At 44.3% G+C, this 23597-nt stretch overlaps 1 protein-coding gene and 1 long non-coding RNA gene across 5 annotated transcripts in view; one reads left to right on the top strand and one right to left on the bottom strand.

Moving 5' to 3' along the window:
* Positions 1-1843: 1843 nt before the first annotated feature.
* Positions 1844-4171, bottom strand: LOC118730500. Its single transcript, XR_006742979.1, has 2 exons — positions 3788-4171; positions 1844-1977 (listed from the first exon to the last, which is right to left on the bottom strand). It is a non-coding gene; the product is annotated as an uncharacterized LOC118730500 (long non-coding RNA).
* Positions 4172-4357: 186 nt separating this feature from the next.
* Positions 4358-23597, top strand: part of CARS2 (cysteinyl-tRNA synthetase 2, mitochondrial) — a 31738-nt gene continuing 12498 nt past the window's right edge. Inside the window, exons 1-7 of one of the 4 annotated variants that reach the window (XM_036455862.2) lie at positions 4359-4622; positions 5004-5054; positions 11322-11439; positions 17503-17574; positions 17695-17800; positions 20807-20890; positions 22327-22456. In XM_036455862.2, coding sequence (XP_036311755.1) covers positions 4411-4622; positions 5004-5054; positions 11322-11439; positions 17503-17574; positions 17695-17800; positions 20807-20890; positions 22327-22456 — 773 coding nt within the window. In that variant the 5' untranslated portion in view covers positions 4359-4410. Of the gene's footprint in view, positions 4623-5003; positions 5055-11321; positions 11440-17502; positions 17575-17694; positions 17801-20806; positions 20891-22326; positions 22457-23597 lie in introns of those variants that run through there. The other 3 variants (XM_045588784.1, XM_045588785.1, XM_045588786.1) reach the window with 3 other exon arrangements.

Here is a 23597-nt window from a genome sequence, read left to right as displayed (position 1 = left end):
TAGGGTCTCTCTCCCTGTGCCGTCTCGGCCCCTTCCCCTCCCCAGTGGCTCCTCTCCGCAGCCCAAACTCCCAGATTTGGAGCTTTTTTTTTTTTTAAAGCTGAGGTACAGGCTATCCCGTTGCCTGGACGACGGGCCGGCGCACAGGCCCGCCCCTTACGTCAGAGATTCCGCCTCGTGGGCGTGGCCACCCCGCCTTTGTCCGCGGGCCCGGTGGCGGCGGCCCGCGCGTCGCACCCGTTCTCCGCAGTCTGCCGGTCCGTCCCGTCTTCCCCAAGGTGCGCGGGGGGGTCTGCTCGTAGTCTCTAGCGCTGACGATTAGCCTGACCCCCCAGCCTCGTGACGTCTCGCCGGGCCAGGGCAGTGCTCCGCTTCTCCTCCCCTTTGAGTAATTCAGGAGGTTTCTCCCTTTACTCCGGGTCTGCCCTTGTGCCGGGTGTGTAGGGCACACCGTGTAGACATAAAATAATTAATTACATTACAGTTCTATCGGACGCGTTTGTAGTATGGAGATTCGGGGTGTTCGTGATCCAACAATGTGACGATCAAGACCTTGGAGAATTTTTTTAAATTCCTATATGCAATCCAGTAATGTTTCCAATTTTTAAGAAGTGGATTACGTATTCTCCGCAGTGGTGGTGCTCTTTCCAGCGATCGGGAGGGCATCTTGTGATAGGGTATCAGTACAACAAATGGGACCAAATTGAGCTGTTCTGTCCTTCTCGAAATGGATTGTTTACATTGGAACGTTTGTTGCTACGGAGACAAACGACGAATAATATTTACACTTGGAAGTAAATGGGCTGGTTCTTCACTCTTATTTACATTCCCTCATCCAACGGCCACATCTGGAGGACGTTCACTTTGATATTTGGGGAAATGACTGTTATTTTACTTAACAGATTCACACGTTTTCCAGTCTTGGCCCAGTTAAAAACACATCACAAGAAAAGTTTCATTTCCTACAACAAAATTTTACGGGTCTGCACAAGGAGTGATACTATGACATTATGTGGAAACGGGCATTTTACATGGAATGAAGAGAGTACAAAGTTGAATAAGAACAACTATAAATTTTCCTCTAAGTGCATGCAAGTTTTATTGTTTTATTTTTGTTTTGTTAATCCTCACCGAGGATATTTTCCCATTTATTTTTTCTTTTTTTTAGAGAGAGTGGAAGAAAGAAGGAAAGATTGATGTGAGAGAAACACATCGATTGGTTGCCTGGGAACCTGCAAACAAGGTACCGGTGCCCTTGAACAGAATCCAACCCCGGACCCTTTAGTCCTCAGGCCGAGGCTTTATCCACTGAGCCAAACCAGCCAGGGCCATGCAAGCAGTTTTAAAGTACAACAGCAAGAGAGAGAGAGGTCCTTTTAATGCTTGCGTTCATTGGCTCTTGACTGAGTAGTGTTTATATGAACTTAAGAATAAAGGTTAGAAATAATTTCTTCCTTCCAACGACAATCAAGCTGGAATTTGGACATGGTTAACTTTTATAAGTCAAGATACTATCTGAATAATGATTCCTCTCGTATTTCATGGACTTTACAGACATTTAAAACAGAAAGTCATCTTATTCATTCAACAAGAAGTATTTAATGAGTGCCTACCATGTTCTAGCTATTGTTCTATGCCCTGTGGATACAGTAGCAAATAAGGAGCTTACATTCCAAAAGACATTTAATTTACCCTTTGAGTAAGAAGTCAGAAAATATTTTATTAGCTTTACAAAGTTATTAAAAGATATACCTTTAGAAAAACAGTGAATAACTTAACTGTTTTCTGAACAAGGTTAGAAGACCAATAGCTAAAATAATGAAGTGTGATCATGCATTTGAAATACATATACCACTAATGAAAAAGTGCTTAATTTTGAAGATACATTGAAGAATCTTGGTTGTTTCAGTTACTCTTTGGAGTGTAAATATTTTTTTTCTAAAATGGTATTTCTAGTTTAACTGAAGATACTCAAACCTAAGGGAGTAAAAGAGATAAATATATAATTCTTTATTTTGAGCTTCTTAAAAAATAAATCAACACATTCATTTCAAACTTGAAATGCCCTAAACAATATCTTTATCTTTTCTACTTTGGATTTATAAGATTTTGCCTTGAAAGAAAATGTAATACTGAGAACTATGTTTTTTGTTGTCATTTAAGGACTAAGAAATGGCATTCATGATATTTTGGAATGATTTTTTAAAATATACTTTCTTGTTCTGACCTAGATTTGGGAGGGGGTCTCTTCAAATGAACAAGATTCTCTTTTTTGATATATAATCTTCCCAGTCACTTTTACTTTACCTTAATGTTCAACCTGCAAAAGAGGTCTTATTTTTAACAATAGTTAAATAATGAATTATGTTTATAACTGTTTTGCTGATTCCTCAAAAAATTAAGAAAAGGTAGAGTTGCTTCAAGTCAAGGACTGCACCAATTACATGACCAATTTTCTTAAGACAAAATATATTTTTAATTTAAAAGTCCTGATTCCAATGACCAATTCAAACACTGTAGTTATCCAGATTGTGTGCAGGGTTTGGTCGGCAACGTTATTAAATCTGTTTTCAAAACTTCCAGTTTTTTCCTTGAATTTTGTGTTCTCACAGATTGCAATCAAGCCTTTTGTTCATTTTCTTATTTTACTGGCACACCTAATAATTGGATTAGAGCTTCCTCTATTAGGTATTTTTTTAATGCATCTGGCATATTTTATACTTTTTAAAAATAAAATTATTGATTTCAGGGAGGAAGAGAGAGAAACATTAATGATGACAGAAAACTATTGACCCATTGCTTCCAGCACGCCCCACACTGGGAAACAAGTCCGAAATCTGGGCCCTGACCAAGAATCCAACTGTGACCTTCTGGTTCATAGGTCAATGCTCAACCACTGAGCCTTGCAGGCCGGGCTCTCAGGTATTTTACCACCCAAATTTTTCCCCAGATGCACAGCTGGTGGATTTCATCACATTAACTCAGCAGCCCTTTTCTGAATTTAGTGCTGATGAAGGTCGAGATTCAAAAGAATTTACAATCTAAAACGTACTCAGGGAGAGAAATATGCCCACGTACTCAGGGAAAGAAATATGCCCACTGTACTATAAACAAGAGTCAATTACAAAATAGCACCAAGGTAAGTAGCAGGCAGTGAAGAAACCATAATCCTCCAGTAGAACTTTGAGTAGTCCCGGAGCACTGCTTTGATGTTGTGGTCTCCTAACATTTTAGTGTTATGCATCAAACATAATTTACATTAGGCTACAGTTCAGCTTGAAACAGACTCCAGGGATCTCAAAACAAAAATTTTTTTTTAATGCTTTAGGAACACACTGATTTGTCTCTACTTAATTATTGGCCTTTCAATAGAATTAACAAATCAAGACACCACCCCTCCCCCCCCAAACACACACACACACACCAAATAATAGAATTCTCGGTGCTTTTTAAGGACAAGTGCAAAAATTTGTGTGTTTATTTTTGTAACACTTTTTTTGCAACATATTAATAGGGGCATGTCTGTCGAGATAACTTGAAAATAACTTCAAGTGAACCCCCCTTTAAAAAGCTCCACTGAAACCGCAATTTAGAATGTTTTTGTTCTTGAGAGACTAGATGATCTTTTAACTTGAACGTGAATCCCAAGCAGACATTTCCTACCACGTGCACCAGTCCTAGATGAATGGGTGCTTTCCCAGCTCCGGTCTTTCACCCGGAGGCGGAGAAAGGGCGTGCTTTGGGATGCAAACATGCCCTGGGAGTGTGCGCCTACCGAGGTGCAGACCTGCGCACATGCTGGAGTGCAAACGTGCTTCGCGAACTCGCGAGGAGCCGGCGGCCGGTGCCCGGACCGTGACCTCCGGCTCCTAGAGGCTTCCCGCGCCGGGCTCACACGGCATCAGCGATCTGCGCGCAGACGGAGAGGGGTCCCTCCCCGGGGCGGGGGAGGATGCCTCTCCCCGCGGTCCGGGGCCCCGACCCCGTCCCCCGCCGGCACCCCTTTCCCTCCCCAGCGCTCCAGCGGACGCTGACCCGTCAGCTAACCTGGAGCGGGGGGGAGCCGGACCAAGTCCTTTCCGGGATGGGCGCGGCTGTGCCCGGCCCTCTTCCGGGGTGGGCGGGAGCTGGGCGGGTCCCATTCCGGGGTGGAGGTGGCCGCGTCCTTCCCCTTTCGGGCTGGGCGGGGCCCGACCTCGGACCTTTCGGGCTGGGCGGGGCCGTGCCGGTCGTCTTCGGGAGTGGGCGGGGCTTGGATGGACGGGGCTTTGGGTGAGTGGGCGGTCCCTCTAGAGGTAGGCGGGGCCTGGAGTGGGTGGTCCCTCTCGTGATGGGCGGGCCCTTGAGTGGGCGTGGCGAGCTCCCAAGCTGCCCCGAGTCCTCTGGTTCCGGGTGGCTCGCGGGCCCGTCATGCTGCGGGCGCTCGGGGCCGGTGTGGGCGCCCCGCGGCTCCCGGCCTCGCTGGGCCTGGGGCCGGGGCCGGGGCCGGGGCGGGCGGTGTCCGGGACGCGCGGGCAGGGCTGGCTGCAGCCTGAAGGCCACGACACGGGCGTCAAGGTGTACAACAGCCTCACCCTGAGGAAGGACCCTTTAATCGTGGGCAGCGCGGACGCCGCCTCCTGGTAGCCGCCGGGATTGTGGGAGTGAGGTTGGGGGGGGGCGGAAAGGGAGTGGGGGAAGGTGGGGCGGGAAGGACTGTGGAAGGAGCGGTCCCTGTGGGAAGCGGGGGCTGGGTTCTCAGTTGGAAATCATTTGGTAAATAATAAAATACATGATGGGGGCACCATGGAAGACATGGGATAGACACAGTGAAATGACAGGACTTTGGTGGTATGAATTAAGCCAGTCAAGTAATAATATATTCCCAGCTGTACTACATTCTACAAAAGAAGTTCCTTAAAAAAAATGAATAAAGGACATGGTTATATGATAATCCTAGTTGAGAAGGTGACATCTTTTCTGGCAAGTATGTCTCACACGATGTGTTTTAACTTTGTTTCTAGGTATAGCTGTGGGCCAACTGTTTATGATCATGCACACCTTGGCCATGCTTGGTGAGTGTCCTCTATTGGAATTTTCATTTATTTGGGAGAGAAAAGCCTTTTGCAGAGGTTTTTCATCTCTCACTGTCTACGTAAGAATTCGGAATAATTACTCTATTCCAGGGAGTGTGGGAAGCACACATGTTACACTCTCATCTGGCTCTTGTAACAGTTCTAAACACTTACATGGATTTCACAGGTGAGGCAATCCCGGAGACAATGAGGAGCAGAGAAAGGACCCATTTTGGAGTTAGGTGTTTCTTGATGGGCTTGGTGAGGTGCGGCCTTTTCAGTGGCCCTGGAATCAGCGGGTCAGTTCTTATGTCTTGCTCCCACTATGTATTTACTTTCCAACTTTGGACAAGCCACTTTAATACTTTGAGTTCTGTTTTTTTCATCTTGAAATGGGAGGGTGATAATAATACACCTATTTGTTTATTTTTTAATCTTCACTCAAGGATATATTCATTGCTCTTTAGAGAGAGAAAGGAGAAGGTAGGGAGAGGAAGGGGGAGAGAGAGAGAGAGAGAAAGGTGAGAACATCCATTGGCTGCCTTCCTTCCTGTGATCAAACTCACAACCTAGGTATATGGCCTGACCCGGAATCGAACCTGCAACCTTTTGGTATAGGAGACAGTGCTCCAACCAACCGAGCCACCTTGCCAGGGCAATATTATTCATCTTTTTTAATCTTGTGATGTGTGGTGAGGGTTCAACAATTATTGAGGATAAGTAACCTACCAGTGGTCACACACATAGGATGTGTTGGAGCTGGGGTGGAACTGGTGTATATCTGATCCCTGTGCTTGGCTCTCTCATTTGTCAAAATTGCCACGTTCCCTAATATTTTGTATGTTCTCTCTTTTTTTAAAGTATATTTTATTGATTTTTTACAGAGCGGAAGGGAGAGAGAGAGAGAGCTAGAAACGTCGATGAGAGAGAAACATCGACCAGCTGCCTCTTGCACACTCCCCACCAGGGATGTGCCCGCAACCAATCGAACCGGGACCTTTCAGTCCGCAGACTGACGCTCTACCACTGAGCCAAACCAGTTTCGGCTGTATGTTCTCTTGTACTTAAACTTGTTATTCTTCAGACTGAAACTACTAGTAAAAGTAAAAAGTTACCTTTGTTTAGTATACATTTAAAAAAAGTATGTATCAGCCAGCAAAATCTGAACTTCTTTGTGTTTTGTTATAACAAAATAAATGGTCTAGGAATCATTCTTTTCCCTCCTTCACTTGGGGCTGACTTAATTATAAAAAAGCATATTTTGACCTCTTTATTGAAGCATGAAATATATTGGGGAACTATGAAAATGAATCATCTCCCAACTTGAAAAACACCTCCATAAAGGGAGAAGAGAAAGAAAACAGTTTTGTTATTGAATAAGCATTAAACCGGAATGAGATACACATTATAGGCAGCCCATTAAAATGATTGCAATGGTAGAAAGAAATTGTACTCTTCTGTACAGCTAAGTGGACAACATTCACTAGTTAGGCAGGGCTTGCAGTGTAGACTTGGGTGATAGAACATTATTTTCATTGGCTTCAATTTTAAGGGATGGCTTCCAGGTCCTTGAAACTTTCCTGAATTGCCACACTGACAGTGGCTTATTTAGTTACTAGAGGCCCAGTGTACAAATTCGTGCACAGGTGGGGTCCTTGGGGTGGCCTGTGGGGATTGGGCTCCAGCTCACGCCCCCAGCCTCCCAGCCCCTCAGCCCTGCCTGGTACCCCATCGTGGCCTGGCACCACCCCCTCACCTACTCCACCATCCTGCCTGCAGGTGATTGATCAGGGCACACATACACACCACCCCCCCTCCCCCCCGCGTGGCTCCCTAAGCGCCTGAGAGTGGCTGCTGGTCACCGTCAGTGGGGCAGTCAGCAGGGTGATTGGGCCTCCACTCATACCTGCCTTGGCCTGCCGCTGCCCGCTCACCTGCTCCACCATCCTGCTACATCTTGTCGGGCCCATCGGGGCTGGCAGTGCCTTCACTGCTGCCCACTGCCAGCACCACATCACTGACACCTGCCATGCCCCATGCTGTTCCCTGGTGGTCAGCACATGTCATAGGGAACGGTCGAACTCTTGGTTGAACAACTGCCCGAGGGGAAAATTTGCATATTAGGCTTTTATTATATAGGATTAGAAAAATTTACATACATTTTAAAAGATCTGAGGAAATTCTGAAAGGCAGAAGGAGGGGGAGAGTCTCTTATTTTCAACTAGAGAATCAAGCCTCTAACTTAAAATTTGTATTTGCCCTTACAAATGCAGAAAAGAGTACAAATCTTAAGGGTACAGCTGAATGAATGTTCATGGCTCTTAGATGGAGAAACACATCAGTACCAACACCCAAGCATCCTTTATGACCTCCTCCATCTCTCCTTTCCCCTGCCCCCACTCAAGGATAACCACTATGGAAGTTTTGCTATTAATATAAAGCCCATTCCTCAAGAAAAGTTATTCCACTCAAGATGCCCGTTTTGAGGCAGAAAATCTTAGTACTATGTTATTTCTGCAAAAGTTGGGAGATCTTGGGGGCAGAGATGGTAGGCATGGCTCCACTGCTTACGAGGCAAAATTCAGAATCCTAAGGACATGTCTGTGCTTCTAGAGGTCCCCAGGTAGCTACACCACTCTCTATTTTTAAAAAAGCACACAAACAGCCCTAGCTGGTTTGGCTCAGTGGATAGAGCATCGGCCTGCGGATCAAAAGATCCTGGGTTCGATTCCAATAAAGGATACATGCCCGGGGTTGTGGACTCAATCCCCAGTAGGGGGCAAGCAGGAGGCAGCCAATCAATGATTATTTCATCATTGATGTTTCTATCTCTCTCTCCCTCTTCCTTCCTCTCTGAAATCAATAAAAATATTTTTTAAAGAGATTAATAAAACAACAAACCAAACCAAACAAACATATACTTAACAGGCACAGATAGCACTTATTATGTGCCACCACTGTTCTAATGCTTTAGAAATGCTAATCGATGTAATTCTCCTAATGACACCAGGTGGCAGTGCTGTTATTAAATTTATTAGGGTGACATTGGTTAATAAAATGATATCAGTTTCAGGTACACAGTTCTATAATCCACCATCTGTATATTGCATTGTGTGTTCGTTCACTCAAGATCAAGTCGTCTTCTGTCACCCCCTTTACTCTTTTCTGCCTTCCCCCATCCCACTTCCTTCTGCAACAACCCTACTGTTGTCTGTGTCTATGAGTTTTTGTTTGTCTTATTTGTTCATTTGTTTCTTTCAGTCTTATATCCCACATAGAGATGAAATCAAGTTTCTGACTTTCTGACTTATTTCACTGAGCATATTTTCAGGATCCATCCATGTTGTTGCAAATGGCAGTATTTTATCTTTTCTGATGGTTGAGTAGTATTTCATTGTATATACATATGTACCACATCTTTATCTAATTACCTATCGAAAGACACTTCAGTTTTTGGTTATTTCCATGTCTTGGTCACCATGAATAACGCTACAATGAACATGTATTTTTATAAATAAATATCTGCTGGCCCTGTATATGTCTTGTTGGGAGATGTGTTTGTTCAGGTCCTCTGTCCATTCTTTAATTGGATCTGTTGTTGTTGTTGTATGAATTCTTCATATATTTTGGATATTAACCTCTTATCAGAGGTGTTTGCAAATATCTTTCCCCATTCAGTTAGTTGCCTTTTTTAAAAAAAAAAATATATTTTATTGATTTTTTACAGAGAGGAGGAGAGAGGGATAGAGAGCCAGAAACATCGATGAGCGAGAATCATCGATCAGCTGCCTCCTGCATACCCCACACTGGGGATGTGCCCACAACCAAGGTACATGCCCTTGACCGGAATCGAACCTGGAACCCTTCAGTCCGCAGGTCAACGCTCTATCCACCGAGCCAAACCGGTCTTGGCTGCCTTTTTGTTTTGATGATGGTTTCTTTTGCTGTGCAGAAGCTTTTTAGTTTGATATAGTTCCATTCATTTAATTTTGCTTTTACTTCCCTTGCCTTGGAGATTAAATTTATAAAATCCTCTCTGAGCTCCAAGGTCCATAAGTTGGGTACCAATGTTTTCTTCTATGTATTTTATTGTTTCAGGTCTTATATTTCGGTCTTTAATTCTTTTCTAGTTAATTTTTGTGTATGGTGACAAGTGGAAGTCAAGTTTCAATTCTTTGCATGTGGCTTTCCAATTTCCCCAGGACCATTTATTGAAGAGGCTTTCTTTTCTCCATTGTATGTTTTTGGTTTCTTTGTGAAAATTCATTTGCTTTTATATATGTGAGTTTATTTCTGGGCTTTCAATTCTGTTCTGTTGGTCTAAGTTCTTCATGGCAGTGCTGTTGTTATTCCCAGATTACAAATGGGGATACTGCAATGCAGAGGGTTATCAGGTCTCACAGCAGGAAAGTGGGGAGCCAGGCAGGTGGGCTGAGCTCACATTCTCTGCCCCCTCCACCGTGCAGCCTCCTGTGACTCATGGGGAGCGGCCCTGGGGGAGCAGCCCGCCTGCAGCATCTCAGGACATTACAGCCCTTGAGCTCCTCTGGCACAAGCATGTGACTTAATTTTTTGTTTTCACTGTTTTAGATGTGTGTTAACTTTTCCTCTTAAATCTCATGTCTTGTAAAGTCTTTTCTTATTCAAGACTAGTGGACTGGTGCATGGATTCATGCATATTGAGAGGAAATTAATTAGAATAAACACTATAATATTGCTATTTGCCCTTTCTCTATAATAGAAATGTCAGAGATGAAAGAAAATTAGTAAAATGTATATGAAAATAATGTATAAATTGATTAATAAACAATAACAACATGATATAACAACAACAAAGACATGATATAAAAACAACAAAAGCATGTATAAAAACAACAAAAACATGATATAAAAACAACATGGATACAAGCAATGACTGATAAATTGATTAAACTTATTCTGATATTTCCCTGTATACCACATTAGAGTATAAGGGCTTGACTAATTTCCCTTGTGATGAAGTATTTACAACTTTAATTTTAATATCACATGCCCTTCGAACTTGAGAGAAAGCAACATTAACCGGCCATGTCTGAAAACGGATTCAGGTAGGAAAATTCCTACTCTGTCTAGAGTTTGTCCTGGTGATTTATTAATAGTCATCGCAAATGCTGACATCACGGGAAACTGTCTTTGAATTCATTTACATGAGAGGTTAGTGTCAAATGGGGACAAATATCGTTCATTTTTAAATTGCCAGTGCATGTCAGATGTGGTTGGTCGGACAGATGGTTGGTCGGTCAGTCACTTAGCCTATTGTATATATAGATGAATGAAAGGCATAGTGATGACAATGGTAATAATAGTTGGAATCCATGCTGCATTAAAATTATGTATAACAATTTTCTGGGTTAGTGGAATTTTGCCCAATTTATAAATAAGCAGCCTGAGGCTTCAAAAGGCTAAATATGTTGGCAAGGGTTTCGGAGATAGTTTTGTGCTAGAATGGAGGACTTTGGCCTTAGCTGTATTTGGGGTGAGTGAGGAAGGTAGGTTCAAGGGATGCAATTACACAGCTTGTTTTCAAGGGAAAATGGTTTTGTGAACTCAATTTTAGAGAGGCCACATGGACAACAGAGATGAGCATGAGATTAGCTGACCTTAGATTATAATGTTGCTTTTATGGGAAACCAGATTCTTGAGATTTTGAATGACCTTAATGGAATTTAAAACAGTTCAGTTTTATAAGTCTGAGTTTCCCCAATGTAGTCTACCAATAAGCTGGTGATCTGTAATGGTGTGCACATTTCTTAGGAGCAATATTTTATAGCTTTAATAGGATTGTGTTTGCTTTTATTTGTAGTTATTTGCTTCTAGTTTGTCGTAGTCAAACATAGTTGCTGTAGAAAATGAAGAATGGTACATGCTTTCATTGTTTTAACTACCTAGTGAGCTTGTATTATGGGTAAAGTTTTGTACAATTAAGTAGATGTAATTCACTTGAACAGCTCTAAAATTAAAAATGCTAGCATGTATCCTGAAATTGAGGCAGTATCTGTGTTGATTTCTTGTGAGGACCAGTGTGATCCAGACAGTAAAAATCTTTTTTTTACTTGTACTTGAACTATTGATTATACTAGGGGCCCAGTGCACGAATTTGTGCATCTTGAAAGGAACTGTGGGCCATGAGGCTGGGTAGCAGTGTGTTAACATATAATGCACTCTTTTTTAAAGGCCACAATGATGACTCAATGTATTAAAGACACCCTAACATTTCTTTTCTTTCAGCTCATATGTTAGATTTGATATAATTCGAAGGATTCTAACCAAGGTTTTTGGATGCAACATCATCATGGTGATGGGAATTACAGATGTGGATGATAAGATAATTAAAAGGGCCAATGAAGTAAGTATTGAAGACTATATGGATTGATAACTTGATTGATGAGTGTTTTATCTCTATGTAGCAGGGTTGTTTTTTTTGTGTGTGTGTGTGTGTGAGGTTTTTTTTTTAAATATATTTTATTAATTCTTTACAGAGAGGAAGGGAGAGGGATAGAGAGCTAGAAACACCAATGAGAGAGAAACATTGACCAGCTGCCTCTGGCACACTCCCCACCAGGTATGTGCCCGCAACCAAGGTACATGCCCTTGACTGGAATCGAACCTGGGACCCTTGAGTCTGCAAGCGAACGCTCTATCCACTGAGCCAAACTAGTTAGGGCTATCAATTTTTTTAGAGAGAAAAGGGAAAGGGAGAGAGAAACATCAATATGAGAATAGAGTATAGATCAGCTGCCTCCTGAATGGCCCCTACTGGGTATAGAGCCTACAACCTGGGCCGGGAATCAAACTAGCAACCTTTTGGTGCGCGAAACAATGCTCAACCAACTCAGCCACACTGGCCAGGGCTGCAATATGTTTTTTATACTTAATAAATTTTGGTTGTTTGTGCATTTTTTTTTTTTAATATATTTTTAATTGATTTTTTACAGAGAGGAAGGGAGAGAGAGATAGAGAGCTAGAAACATCGATGAGAGAGAAACATCAACCAGCTGCCTCTTGCACACCCTACCGGGAATGTGCCCACAACCAATGTACATGCCCTTGACCGGAATCGAACCTGGGACCCCTCAGTCCGCAGACCGACGCTCTACCACTGAGCCAAACCGGTTTCGGCTGTTTGTGCATGTTTTTAAAAATTCTTGAACATTTAAAAAATAGCCTATGACAATTCATCATATGGGCACATCATATTAACCATCTTTGTTTGTGGACCCTTAGGTTACTTCCATATTCTGCTATTTCCTGGCAGATTTATTTTGTAAAACCACATCTTCTTATTTTCTACTGATATGCCTTTTCAGTAACTAGATAGCATCCCACCATAGGTGGCTATTTGGCAGTTCCCCTGCCTCCTTCATCATTGACTATTGTGTTGTTTCTAGCTGTTAAAAATGGTGCACTGAACATTCAGGGTCAGACCTGTGTGTGACTTTGTGCAGAGAAGTAAGGAAGGCAATTCCAGATAGGAGCTTGTGTCCATTGATGTATATGGACCTACAGACAGATGCTCAGCGTGTGACGTAGTTCATTTTATAAGCCCTGATAATAGGGATGCAAAGATTCCCAGGCTTCCCTGGAATTCCGGAAATTAAAACAAATGACTTACTGGAGGAGGTTAGCGCACAGGATCTTAAGCATTAGGAAGGGATCGACACGTGAAGAGCAAGAATGGTAAGGACATTCTAGGCAGAGGGAGGGTGTGAAGAGAGGCAGAAAAGGGTCATGAAGGCATGTCTTCTGCCTGGGAACCAATCAGTCCAGTGTGTTGGGGACCTTTGGGAGGGCCTGCAGGTGACACTGGGGAACTAGTGGGATGCCCTAGGCTTGGGTGGTGTGTTGAGGACTTGGGTGTTCTGGAGGCTCTCGGGATATTTCAGCACAGGATCTGCTTGGTCCAGTGAAAAGGGCTCCCTCTGAGGGTGAGGAGGACCCCACTAGAGATGGGGCTGCCAAGAGGGGTCCTTGGGTGCCATGCACAGAGAGAGTGCATGTCTCAGAGAGCAGACTTCGTGAGGTCCCCAAAGAAATCCAGACCAACCTGATGTAGAAATCAGAAGTTCAGTGAGCTCAGGGCTGTGGTATAAGAAAAGTCTGTATTTGGTCTTTGTTGTGGTTTCTGGCACTGAGCGCCTAATGCCATGGAATCTCTGGAGTAATGGAGTGTCTTCTGTATGCCAATAACATGACTGGTGCCTGGGGCCTTGGGTGGCTGCTGGATGGGGCTGGACCCAGAAAGTCCAAGCCAGTAATAGAGGGGGGGACTTTCGCTCCCATCTTTATTCCTCTACCCTACCTCCTGGGAGGCAAGGGTGGCCTGAGGTGCAGCTGATAATCAGGAGCCAATTATTTAATCAGCCTTCCTAAGTAATGAAGTCCTGTGTAACCTCAAAAGACAGGGCTCAGCAGCTGCAGGGCTGGTGGACTCAGGGAGGTGCTGGGGGGGAAAAGGGGGCAGGCAAGAGGTGAGAACTCAGAGGGCATGGGAGCTCCGCCCCTTTTCCATACTTGGCCCTATGTATCTCGTCCATCTGGTACCCTGAGCTGTGTCCTTTTAAATAAACTGGTAGTAAGTAGATGGCTTTTCTGAGTTACGTGACTCATTCTGTCAAGCCCTTGAATTGTAGTCAGAGGGTAGAAATTACAAGTGGCCTGGGAACCGTCATTTGCAGCTGGTGTCTGAAGTGGGGATGGTCTTCTGCTACTGATCCCCCAACTTGTGGGGTCTGTGCTAACTCCAGAAGTTAGAGGGTACCCTGTTAGATTGGGAGAATTGGAGAAGAGGTTGGTGTTGGAAAGAAAACATTGCAGGGCCAGAAATGAAGATTAGGGTTCATCACCCCATCCCTGGTTCGCTATGACTGGTTTACTCCTTCCGTCAACATTCAGTTGTGCCTCTGCCCCATGTCCAAATTCCCCGCCTGTGTTAGGTGTCTCTGGGGTCCTGTGTCCACTTTGGTCCAGCCACTTAGTCCCTGGAGGCTGTGACATACCAAAATGGCCGGGGCGGGGGGGTGAGCCAAGGGCAGATCTGGGCGGGGAGATGGTGGTGGGAAGCAAGAGAGGCTGCTCTGTGTCTGTGACAGCTGACCCTGCAGCATCCTGCCAGCTGTGGCACATTAGCACCTCCACATGGGAGGAGGCAGGGTTTGAGAGCGAAGTTGCCCTCCCTGGGTGGATTTGGGATGGAAATGACAGAACGAAATTAGTGCTCTCTGATACAGTTGAGAGGATCAATGGGGAACAGATGCATTATTCAGTAAAAAGTGTTGACAGTTGGGTAACCATCTGGGGGGGAAAATAAATCAAAGTTGGATATATGCCTCACAACCAAATTCCAGGCAGATCAGAGATTTAATATAAAAGAAATGAAACCACAAATTACTGACAGAACCTTGGGGCCACTTTTTATAGCCTCATGTTGGAGAAAGCTTTTCAGAGTTTGTTTTCAAAGCCAGAAGCTATTTATAGGAAAAGATTGAGAAATAGAAAAATTGCTAAGTATTAAAATAAAATTTTCTACATGGCCATAATGTTTTTTATTTATTTATTTGATTGATTGGATTTAGAGAGGAAGAGGAAAGGGAAGAGCAAAGAGAAACAGAGACATCAATTTGTTGTTCCACTTATTTACGCATTCATTGGTTAACTCTTCTATGTGCTCTAACTGGGGATCAAACCCACAAACTTGATGTATCAGGACAATGCTGTAACCAATAGCTATCTAGCCAGGCCTACCATAAAGTTTAAAAACTGAAGGAAAAAAAAATTGAAATTCATATCAGAGATAAAATGTTAATTTCTTTTATATAAAAGTACTTTCTACAAATCAGTAAGAAAAGACCTACAACTCAATAGAAACATGGGTGGGTATGGATAATTATAAATCATTTAATACGAATCATTTGTAAACATGTAAGATGTTCAAGCTCACTCAAAATAAGAGAAGTATGAATTAAAACTTCAGTGAGGAAACATTTCCTTTAGTTGTCATGGTGACCGTCTGGGCGTTTGCTGGCACTGTGAAGCGCAGGAGTGGGGAGTAGGCACCTGCATGCATTGCAGGTCAGGTTCCAGTTGGTATACCTTCCTCAGAAGGCAGTTGGTAGGAGCTAGCAAACATCTTCTGACCTGTGGCTTTACATCTAGGTCTAAAGCTCAGAAATGTATTTGCCCCTGTGAGAAATGACGTGTGTTGTCATGTGTGTCTCAGTAAAAAGACGGGGAAGTAATTGGAGAGGACTGGTGAATAGTTCATAAAATGTCTGGGATGGGACGCAGACGGCCTCCGAAAGGAAGGTGGTGGCTCATCGTGCTCTGCGTGGACAGTTCTGGAACTTTGTTGTTAGAGAAGGAAGCCAGGTGCAGGCCAAGTGTGGAAGGAGCTACATTTCAAGAAGAGGATGTAAATGCATGCGTGACCATGGCCATGCTCCTGAGACAACTGGTGACGGTGTTGGCTGTTTGGAAGGGAGGCTGGTCCTGGGCACCCTTTCGTCATTCGAGTTTCCTGGGAAAGAGTTTCCTATGCAGAAAACAGAAATTACAGATGGATACCCTGGCCGGTGTGGTTGTGTGTCATCATGTACACGAGAAGGTTGCTGGTTCAATTCCCTGTCAGGGCACATATGCCTGGGGTTGGGAGCTCAATCTCTGGTAGGGGGCGTGCAGGACGCAGCCGATTGATTTTGCATTCTCACGTCATTGTTTCTTTCTCTCCTTCTCCATTCCTCTGTTTCCATAAATCAATAAAAAAAATTTAAAAAATTACAAATGAATAAATACAAGCAATTTGCTGACCAGTAGGTCCAAAATTGGATAGTATTAAGAGCTTCTGAAGTGAAAGCTAACACTGAAGTTTTAGCTTTTTTGTTTGTTTGGCCTTTTGTCCTCTGGATATAAGTAAGTTAACTTTCTATCTCAGGAGGTCAGCTTTGCCACAAACCTGCACCATAGGAAAAGGACGGATATGTGCTGATCACTAGCCGTGTCTGGGTGCTAGGTGTTTTGTCTCTTTAATAGTGATATTTATGTGGTCTTTTCCATTCACAGTGGTGACTTTCTCATTGAATCCTCATTGCAATCCGAAGACTTATTAGCTGGGATTTTCTTCGTGTTGCAAAGATAGCCAAAGGCACTATGTTGTTTTGAGCAAGAGGTTTATTGTCTTGCTCAAGACAACACAGTCAAAAAGACACTGGGCAGGAGCTACACTTTGTCCACCAGATTCCTTTCAGTAAATGTTCACTGGTTGCAGTTTCTAGGGTGATTGCTATTTGAGGGTCTTTGGCTGCTAAGAAGGTGGGTTCAGGGTGTTGTTTCACTTGAGAAAGTTCCTTAATATTCCAGAGCTGAAACGTCTCCCCCATAAGATGGGAGCCCTATTCCTCAGGGGTGGGGGGGAGCAGGGGAGAGGAGGACCCAGCCCGCAGCAGATGCCACAGATGCTGGGTGAGTCCCAGCAGCTCAAGGGTCATGTCACAGGCTCAACAGTTATGCAGCTGCGTTTAGTTTCATAACTTCTCAGCGTGTCCTGCTTCTGTCCTGGGAATGTTTTTTTGCTGAAAAGTAAGGAATATTTATATAAACCTAGTTTTGTGTGCCTGCCCCCTCTAGATCTGGGGCTGCAGGTACCTGCCCCCATATGTTCTACATTCAGAATTCCATGTCCATTTGTGTGTGTCTAGGGGGGGATTGCCCATGAGCCCAGCTATGGCCTGTGAGATTGAACACCCGTCACAGCCCCTGTTTTCAGATGCTATATTGCTTTCCAATATTTCTTAGAGATTTCCTCTGTGATATATCTTTAACCTGTTTACTTTTGCCTCCTGAGGGATAAGGTATAAGATAGGAACTCAAGTTTCTGGTTGTTACATACAGTAGGTTGCTCTGGCTTGTCCTTATTCTAGAAAAGCAGAGGCACCCTGGCTGGTGTGGCTCCATTGGTTGGGCGTTGTCCTATGCACCAACAGGTCACTGATTCACTTCCCAGTCAGAGCACTTGCCTGGGTTACGGGGCTCCCGTGGGTGGCTGATTGATGTTTTTCTTTCTCTCGGCCTTCCTCCCTCTCTAAAGATCAATAAAAAATATATATTTTAAAACAGGCTTAGTTTTTGTTTTAAAAATTATAAAACAAAAATCATCACATTGTTTATTTCTTTTTCTCTCTAACCCGATTACAACAAACCTTTTTGATTAGCCAAGCTACTAGAAAAAGTTTGATACCTAAAATTAAATGCCCTTTTTTGTGAGCAGGCATGTCACACTGAGGCCAAGCCACCTCGGAGCCACGGGGCCACGGGGCCACGGGGCCCAGCCCTCCTGGCCGTGGGAGCCGGTGGTGCCCTGTGTGGCTCTGTGGTGAATGCTCCCATTGCCTAATAGACTCACTTAATCTTTCTGCAGATGAAGATATCACCTGCTTCTCTTGCCAACCTGTATGAAGAAGATTTTAAACAGGATATGGCAGCCTTGAAGGTAAAGTAGGGTGTTGCTTATTTGTGCCGGGAAGATAAGAAGCTTGAACAATGAGAGCCGGTTTTGGCTGACTTGCTTTTGAACTGTGGAAACTCTTATCTCCCCTTTGCTTTCTTTCAGGTTCTCCCACCCACAGTATACTTGCGAGTAACTGAAAATATTCCTCAGATCATTTCTTTCATTGAAGGAATAATTGCCAATGGTCATGCTTATTCAACAGCAAAAGGTGGGGGCTATTTGTTGGTAATACTGATGGGACTTTGGACACATTCTTATGAGTTGTTGGAACGTGCCAAATGTTTTACTGTCTCTCTCAATATGGTTCCGACAGTGAAAAGGTTGTGAGGTGTTTTTTTAATGGTTATTGTTTTTGCATAATGGCTGCATCAGTTCTTTTTGTTGTTGTTGTTGTTGTTAATCCTCACCTGAGGATATTTTTTCCATTGATTTTTTTAGACAGAGGGGGAAGGGAGAGACAGAGAAAACACATACACACACACACACACACACACACACACACACACACTGATTGATTGCCTCCGCATGCAACCGAGCCTGCAACCAAGGTATGTGCCCTTGATCAGAATCGAACTAGGGACCCTTCAGTCACTCTTCTCCCTGAGCCATACCAGCTAGGATGCATCAATTCTTTTAAAAAAATATTTCCACAGTTATAAGAAGAGGTGACCATCTGGGAGAGCTATTCTAGATAAGGCAAATATGACATGATGCTAACAATTGTTGTGCTAGTGTAGGTGTGCAGGTGTTCTTCGAATCTCCTTTCAACTCTGTTCACATTTTTCATAACAAATAGTTGAGGACAATGGCAGCACCTCAAAAGGTCCACTCCCTTGTGAAAGACTGGCCCTCAGACTGTCATCTCCTTGGATGGGCATGTTGTCTTTTGATGGACCAGTGAACATCCTGACACTTTAGGCCCTGGACACTTCAACACACATCTCTGAATAAAAGACGTCACCCTATGTAACCCCAGTGTCATTATCAGAGCTGAAATGCTGGACAGCTCCCTAATAGCATGCCCTGTTCTCTGCATAGTCACCCTTTCCCTGTTGTCTCCCACCTCCCCACATCCTCATCCAATTCATCAGGTTCTTTCATGGTTCTACCTGAGTACATAAGCTGCATGATAGGGGCCCCTGACCCCTGGAAACGTGTGTTACCTTTCTCAGTAGCCTGTGCACGTGGTTGTGTCCTGTCTCTTTAAGACAGTCCCCTCTTTGTTCCCCTCCTTACAGACTTGTTGGAGGGACTGACCAGGCCAGTTGCCTTCGGAACACCCTGTCTTCAGGGTTTGTGTGACCTCTTCCTGTGGTAGAGCTTAGTTGGTTTAGGAGCTGCTGCTTTTTGGTTGGTGGTTTCAGGGAAAGACTGGCATCCTGGCATTTTGCTGCTTCTACAATTCAGCATTGTTTTCAGCCCTATCTCTTCTTTTCCAGTCATTCTTCCCAAGTCTAAATCCTCCTCTCTCTGTCCCTGGAAGTTTTCTGTACTACCCGTAGCTGAAACTCGCTTCTCAGCTTTGATATCTGTACTGTACCACTTGGTAGCCAATCATAGGCTGCCTCCGCTTGCTGTTAACGTATTCACATTTTGCCAGTTCTTGGACCAGGAAAACCTTTTTTTTCTTTTTCATACCAGTTTTTTATTATTTTTTTTCTCATTTTTTTAAATTAAGGTATTATATGTGTACATACCTTACCAACCCCCACCCCCCCACTCCCATACATGCCCTCCCTCCCCAGAGTTTTTCGTCCATTGGTTATGCTTATATGCATGCATACAAGTCCAAGAAAACCTTTTGCTTTTAGCGAATAACCCACTGGAGAACCTAGCCCAGGGTTGGGAGTATTCAGGTGCTGCAATACTTGTTGCAAGCCAGTAGCAAAGTGGAAAGCATGATCATGGACACAATGCACAGGGATTATTGGACTCTGAGCACCTTTCTTTCGTGTTCCTACCTGAGGGCCTAAGCTACATGGCAGGGGCCCCTGGTCCCTGGAAGCGGGTGCTCCCTTTCTCAGTAGCCTTTGCATACAGGCTTGTAGTCTTTTACTTTATCTTGTTTGCTATGTTTAGATTTTGTTTCCAAGAAAAACTTGTTTTAAAGGGCTTAGGTGACTGAACTGGAATTGTTTCCAGAAATACAGTGATTGTTTTCCTGCTGCCGTGTAACGTGAAATAAAGACACATAAGCCAGGGAAACTGATTAATGTTCGTGAGCTGCTCAGAGATTCTCATCCAAGCATGCTTCAGGAACAAATGCTGTTTGTTTTGTTACTATGCTTTATTGTAATTTTTAATTATGGTAAACATAATTAATTTAAAATAAATCAGTTACTTACTGAAACTTCATTAATTTGGACTTTGTGACAGTTTCCCAAAGCTCGGTTGTAGTTTGATCTTTGCACTATTTGTGAAGAAAGAATTTGTTCAGCAGAGTGATGCCATAAATAGAGGTACAAGAAAAATGTTTCTTCCATTAAAGGGAACAGTTTCTTTCTGTTTTAAAGCATTTTCAAGGGCTGTTTACTTACCCCACAGCACTCCTCCCATTTTCACCAGTTTATCCCAGCTCGTAGTGAGAGCTCAGGAACAAGGTCTGGGTGAAGATCAGGGACTGGGAGTCGCCTGGGGTCTCTGTTTCCTGGCGGCCCCCGCGTGCTCAGTTAGGACCGACTCCCTGTGAGAGCTCCAGCTCCCATGCCACCTCCCCTGCGCTGCTGCACGGCAGGGGCCGGCCCTGGCTCTGCAGTGACCTCGCAGCGAAGGTCACCTTGCACCCTCAGCCTAAAACCGTGGACCGGATGCACTTCTGTGGAAGGACAGCTACGGGAGGCTCGAGTGCAGCGATGTTTGTAACCTAAGGAAAAAGACAGCCGTGGTGGGTATCTGGTTAGGAAAGGGTTTCTTTGCTGATTGGTGTGTAACATGAAGCCCAGAGCTGAACGCAGGCTCATGGTAACATTTGACACAGAACTTACTCCTTTGTTTTCACTTTTACATCCCGACATTCATGATGTGACCAAGTGCATGTTTTTTAAAAAACAGTGCTGGTGGTGTTAATTTTGATTTTAAAGTATAGTAAAGGGAGCCAAATGAGGGCCAGATGGCATATTCTGTGTTTAAGTTCTAATCACTTGCTAGCTGTTGAGCTCATATAGATGCTGACACTTAAGACTGAGGAGTTAAATTTATTACCTTTATAAAACAGGCAATGTCTACTTCGATCTGCAGTTGCGGGGCAAAAAGTATGGCAAGCTCATCCGTGTGGCTCCTGGTCCGGTTTCAGAGCCAGGTGGGTGGACCCGCGTCCTGTCCCGGGTTCCAGGGGCTGAAGCACAGACTCCGCTTCTCTTTCCCAGTGCTTGGTTGACACCCCCACTCTCTCAGAGGTGGTGCCAGACAGCTGATCACAGCTGTGTTTTATTTTTATTTTTTTAAACATTTTTATTGATTTCAGAGAGGAAGGGAAAGGAAGAGAGAGAGAGAGAGAAATACCAGTGATGAGAGAGAATCATCAATCGGCTGCCTCCTGCATGCCCCACACTGGGGATTGAGCTCGCACACCGGGCATGTACCCTGACCAGGAATCGAACCATGACCTTCTTGTTCATAGGTCAATGCTTAATCACTGAGCCATGCTGGCCGGGCATCACAGCTGTGTTTTAAATTTGATTCTGGTCCTAGCTGGTTTGGCTCAGTGGATAGAGCGTTGGCCTGCGGACTGAAAGGTCCTGGGTTCGATTTCAGTCAAGGGCACATGCTCCGGTTGTGGGCTCCATCCCCAGTGGGGGTTATGCAGGAGGCAGCCAATCAGTGATTCTGATTATTAAAGTTTCTATCTCTCCCTCTCCCTTCTTCTCTGAAATCAATAAAAATATATTTTAAACATAAATAAGTAAATTTGATTTGTTTTTTTCAAACAGAGAGAACTTGTAGAGTATAAAAGTCACACAGCATGTGCCATGTCCCTCCCCTCTCCTGCCTGGGCCTCCTGCCTGGGCCCTCAGATCTCCCTGGAGAAGGCATCTCCGCCCATTCTCATGGCTCCTTTCAGAGATGGTCCCTGCATGTGAAACATGCATGTAAGCTTCTTTGTGTCTTTTCCTGGCTTGATAGATCATTTCTTTCTAGCAGTGAGTAATACCCCATTATCTAATGTACCACAGTTTACTTATCCACTCACCTGCTGAAGGAGATCTTGGTTGCTTTCAAGTTTTGGAATGTAAAGAGAGCCCCAAACTGGCTCATTGTACAGACTTTAACAATAACCTAACCTTTCTCTTTTGAGTCTCTTTTTATGAGTGTGGTTGGCATTCTGGTAATTGTCCTTTTCACTCTACATGATTTTTTTGGGGGAAAGTTACTCAAACTCAGTTATTGATAAGCACAGCTTTCTTAGGAGACATACTGGAGAAGAATGAGCACACTCAGTTCAGTACACCCCTCAGAAAGCAGCATCACTGTGTGTTTATTATAAAATCTCAACTCATTCATTATTGAACTTACTGAAACTGGCCTCATGCTAGTGGCATATTTTAGGTGAAAGTATTTAGTGGTCTGTCTAGCCATCAGGTGGGAGGAAGAGAAAAACATATGAGTGAGGAAGGTGAGGTTACTTATAAGAAGGAACAGATTCTTTGGGAAGTGCTTTAGTTTTGTGACTTTGGGTTGGTTGGTTTGTTCATTCTAAGTTCTCAACCCTGTTGATCATACACTTGTAACTGGCAGGTGATTCGGACAAGCGGCATGCCAGCGACTTTGCTCTGTGGAAGGCAGCCAAACCCCAGGAGATATTCTGGCCCTCTCCTTGGGGAAACGGAAGACCTGGCTGGCATATCGAATGTTCTACCATTTCAAGGTAAGGTTTTTCTGGATTCTTCCCGTTTGTGTTGTGAAAGCTCTAGCAATGCCTGAGTTGGCCAGTAGAGGGCGCATACCTGGCAAGTTTGGTCTCTGCACCACTGCAGACAATGCTAGTAGTTTGGGAGGAAAGTTTAACGCTCAGAGTGGACTGGCAGTAAGAAGAAAAACAAAACAAACACGTGGCCTATTCATCTTCCATCAGCACTTGTTCTTTTCAGTAGGAAAGCCTGCTTTACGGTTCAGGTTTTGATTTCCCATCTCCTACAAGCCAGCTCCAGGTTGCCTTCATCTCTCTGCCTAGGTGGGTTTAGGGAACACCAGCCCTCTACTGAGGGCCTGGGTGAGGGCAGAGCCCGTCAGGGGCAGGGGTCCAAACCACCTTTCTCCGACCGTTCTCTCAGTCTGCAGACCCTCACCCCCAAAGCTGGATCAGATCCCATGGAGCATTATCCGCAGGTTCTGTGTGTCTGACTCCTCAGTCTGCCATCAGGCCTCTCTCTCAGGACGCTTCTGTCCTGGGATCTCCGTAAACACAGGTCCTCCCGTGACCCTGATCCCCTCCAGCAGCCCTGCTTTTTGTTTGCTTTACTTGTCACCATCTACATGTGACCTGCTTCTGCCTGGCTTTCATCCCAGCGTCCCACTGACTCTGGTCTCCTGAGGTCACCAGTGACCTGGTCACTGACGGGCAGCCTGATGTCCTGCTTTTCCCTTGGCTTTTGGGAAACAACTCTCTTCTGGTTTTGGCATCTCTCCCAGGGCCTCCTCCACCTTCTGTTTGATCTCCTCTGCAGATTGTTCCTTTGGCACTCGCCATGCTTCTGCCCATAGCCACATGGCTCTTTTTGTGTGTGTGTGAGAGAGAAGGTGGCATACCACATGTGCTGTCCTGTTCTGTCTCTTTTCACTTAGCAGTCTGTCCTGGGAATTCCCCTGTGTCACTTTGCTGAGCTCTTTGTCATTTGTCTCTCAGCTCTGGAGTGCTGCTGTATTGTGTGGCTTACCCATTGTTCATCTAGCTTAGGGGTGTCGAACTCAATCAGAGAAGGGGCCAAAATCTAAAATCCAGCCTAAATCGCGGGCCGAATGGTTTACTGAACAGTCATAAACTGTCATTGTGATGGAAACGCAGCGGA

The sequence above is a fragment of the Pipistrellus kuhlii genome, unplaced genomic scaffold, assembly GCF_014108245.1.
Source record: "Pipistrellus kuhlii isolate mPipKuh1 unplaced genomic scaffold, mPipKuh1.p scaffold_m20_p_3, whole genome shotgun sequence".
In the NCBI taxonomy this organism is placed as follows: Eukaryota; Metazoa; Chordata; class Mammalia; order Chiroptera; family Vespertilionidae; genus Pipistrellus; species Pipistrellus kuhlii.
The sequence above is the reverse complement of the archived record's forward strand: the minus strand, read 5'-3'. Positions and strand labels throughout refer to the sequence as shown.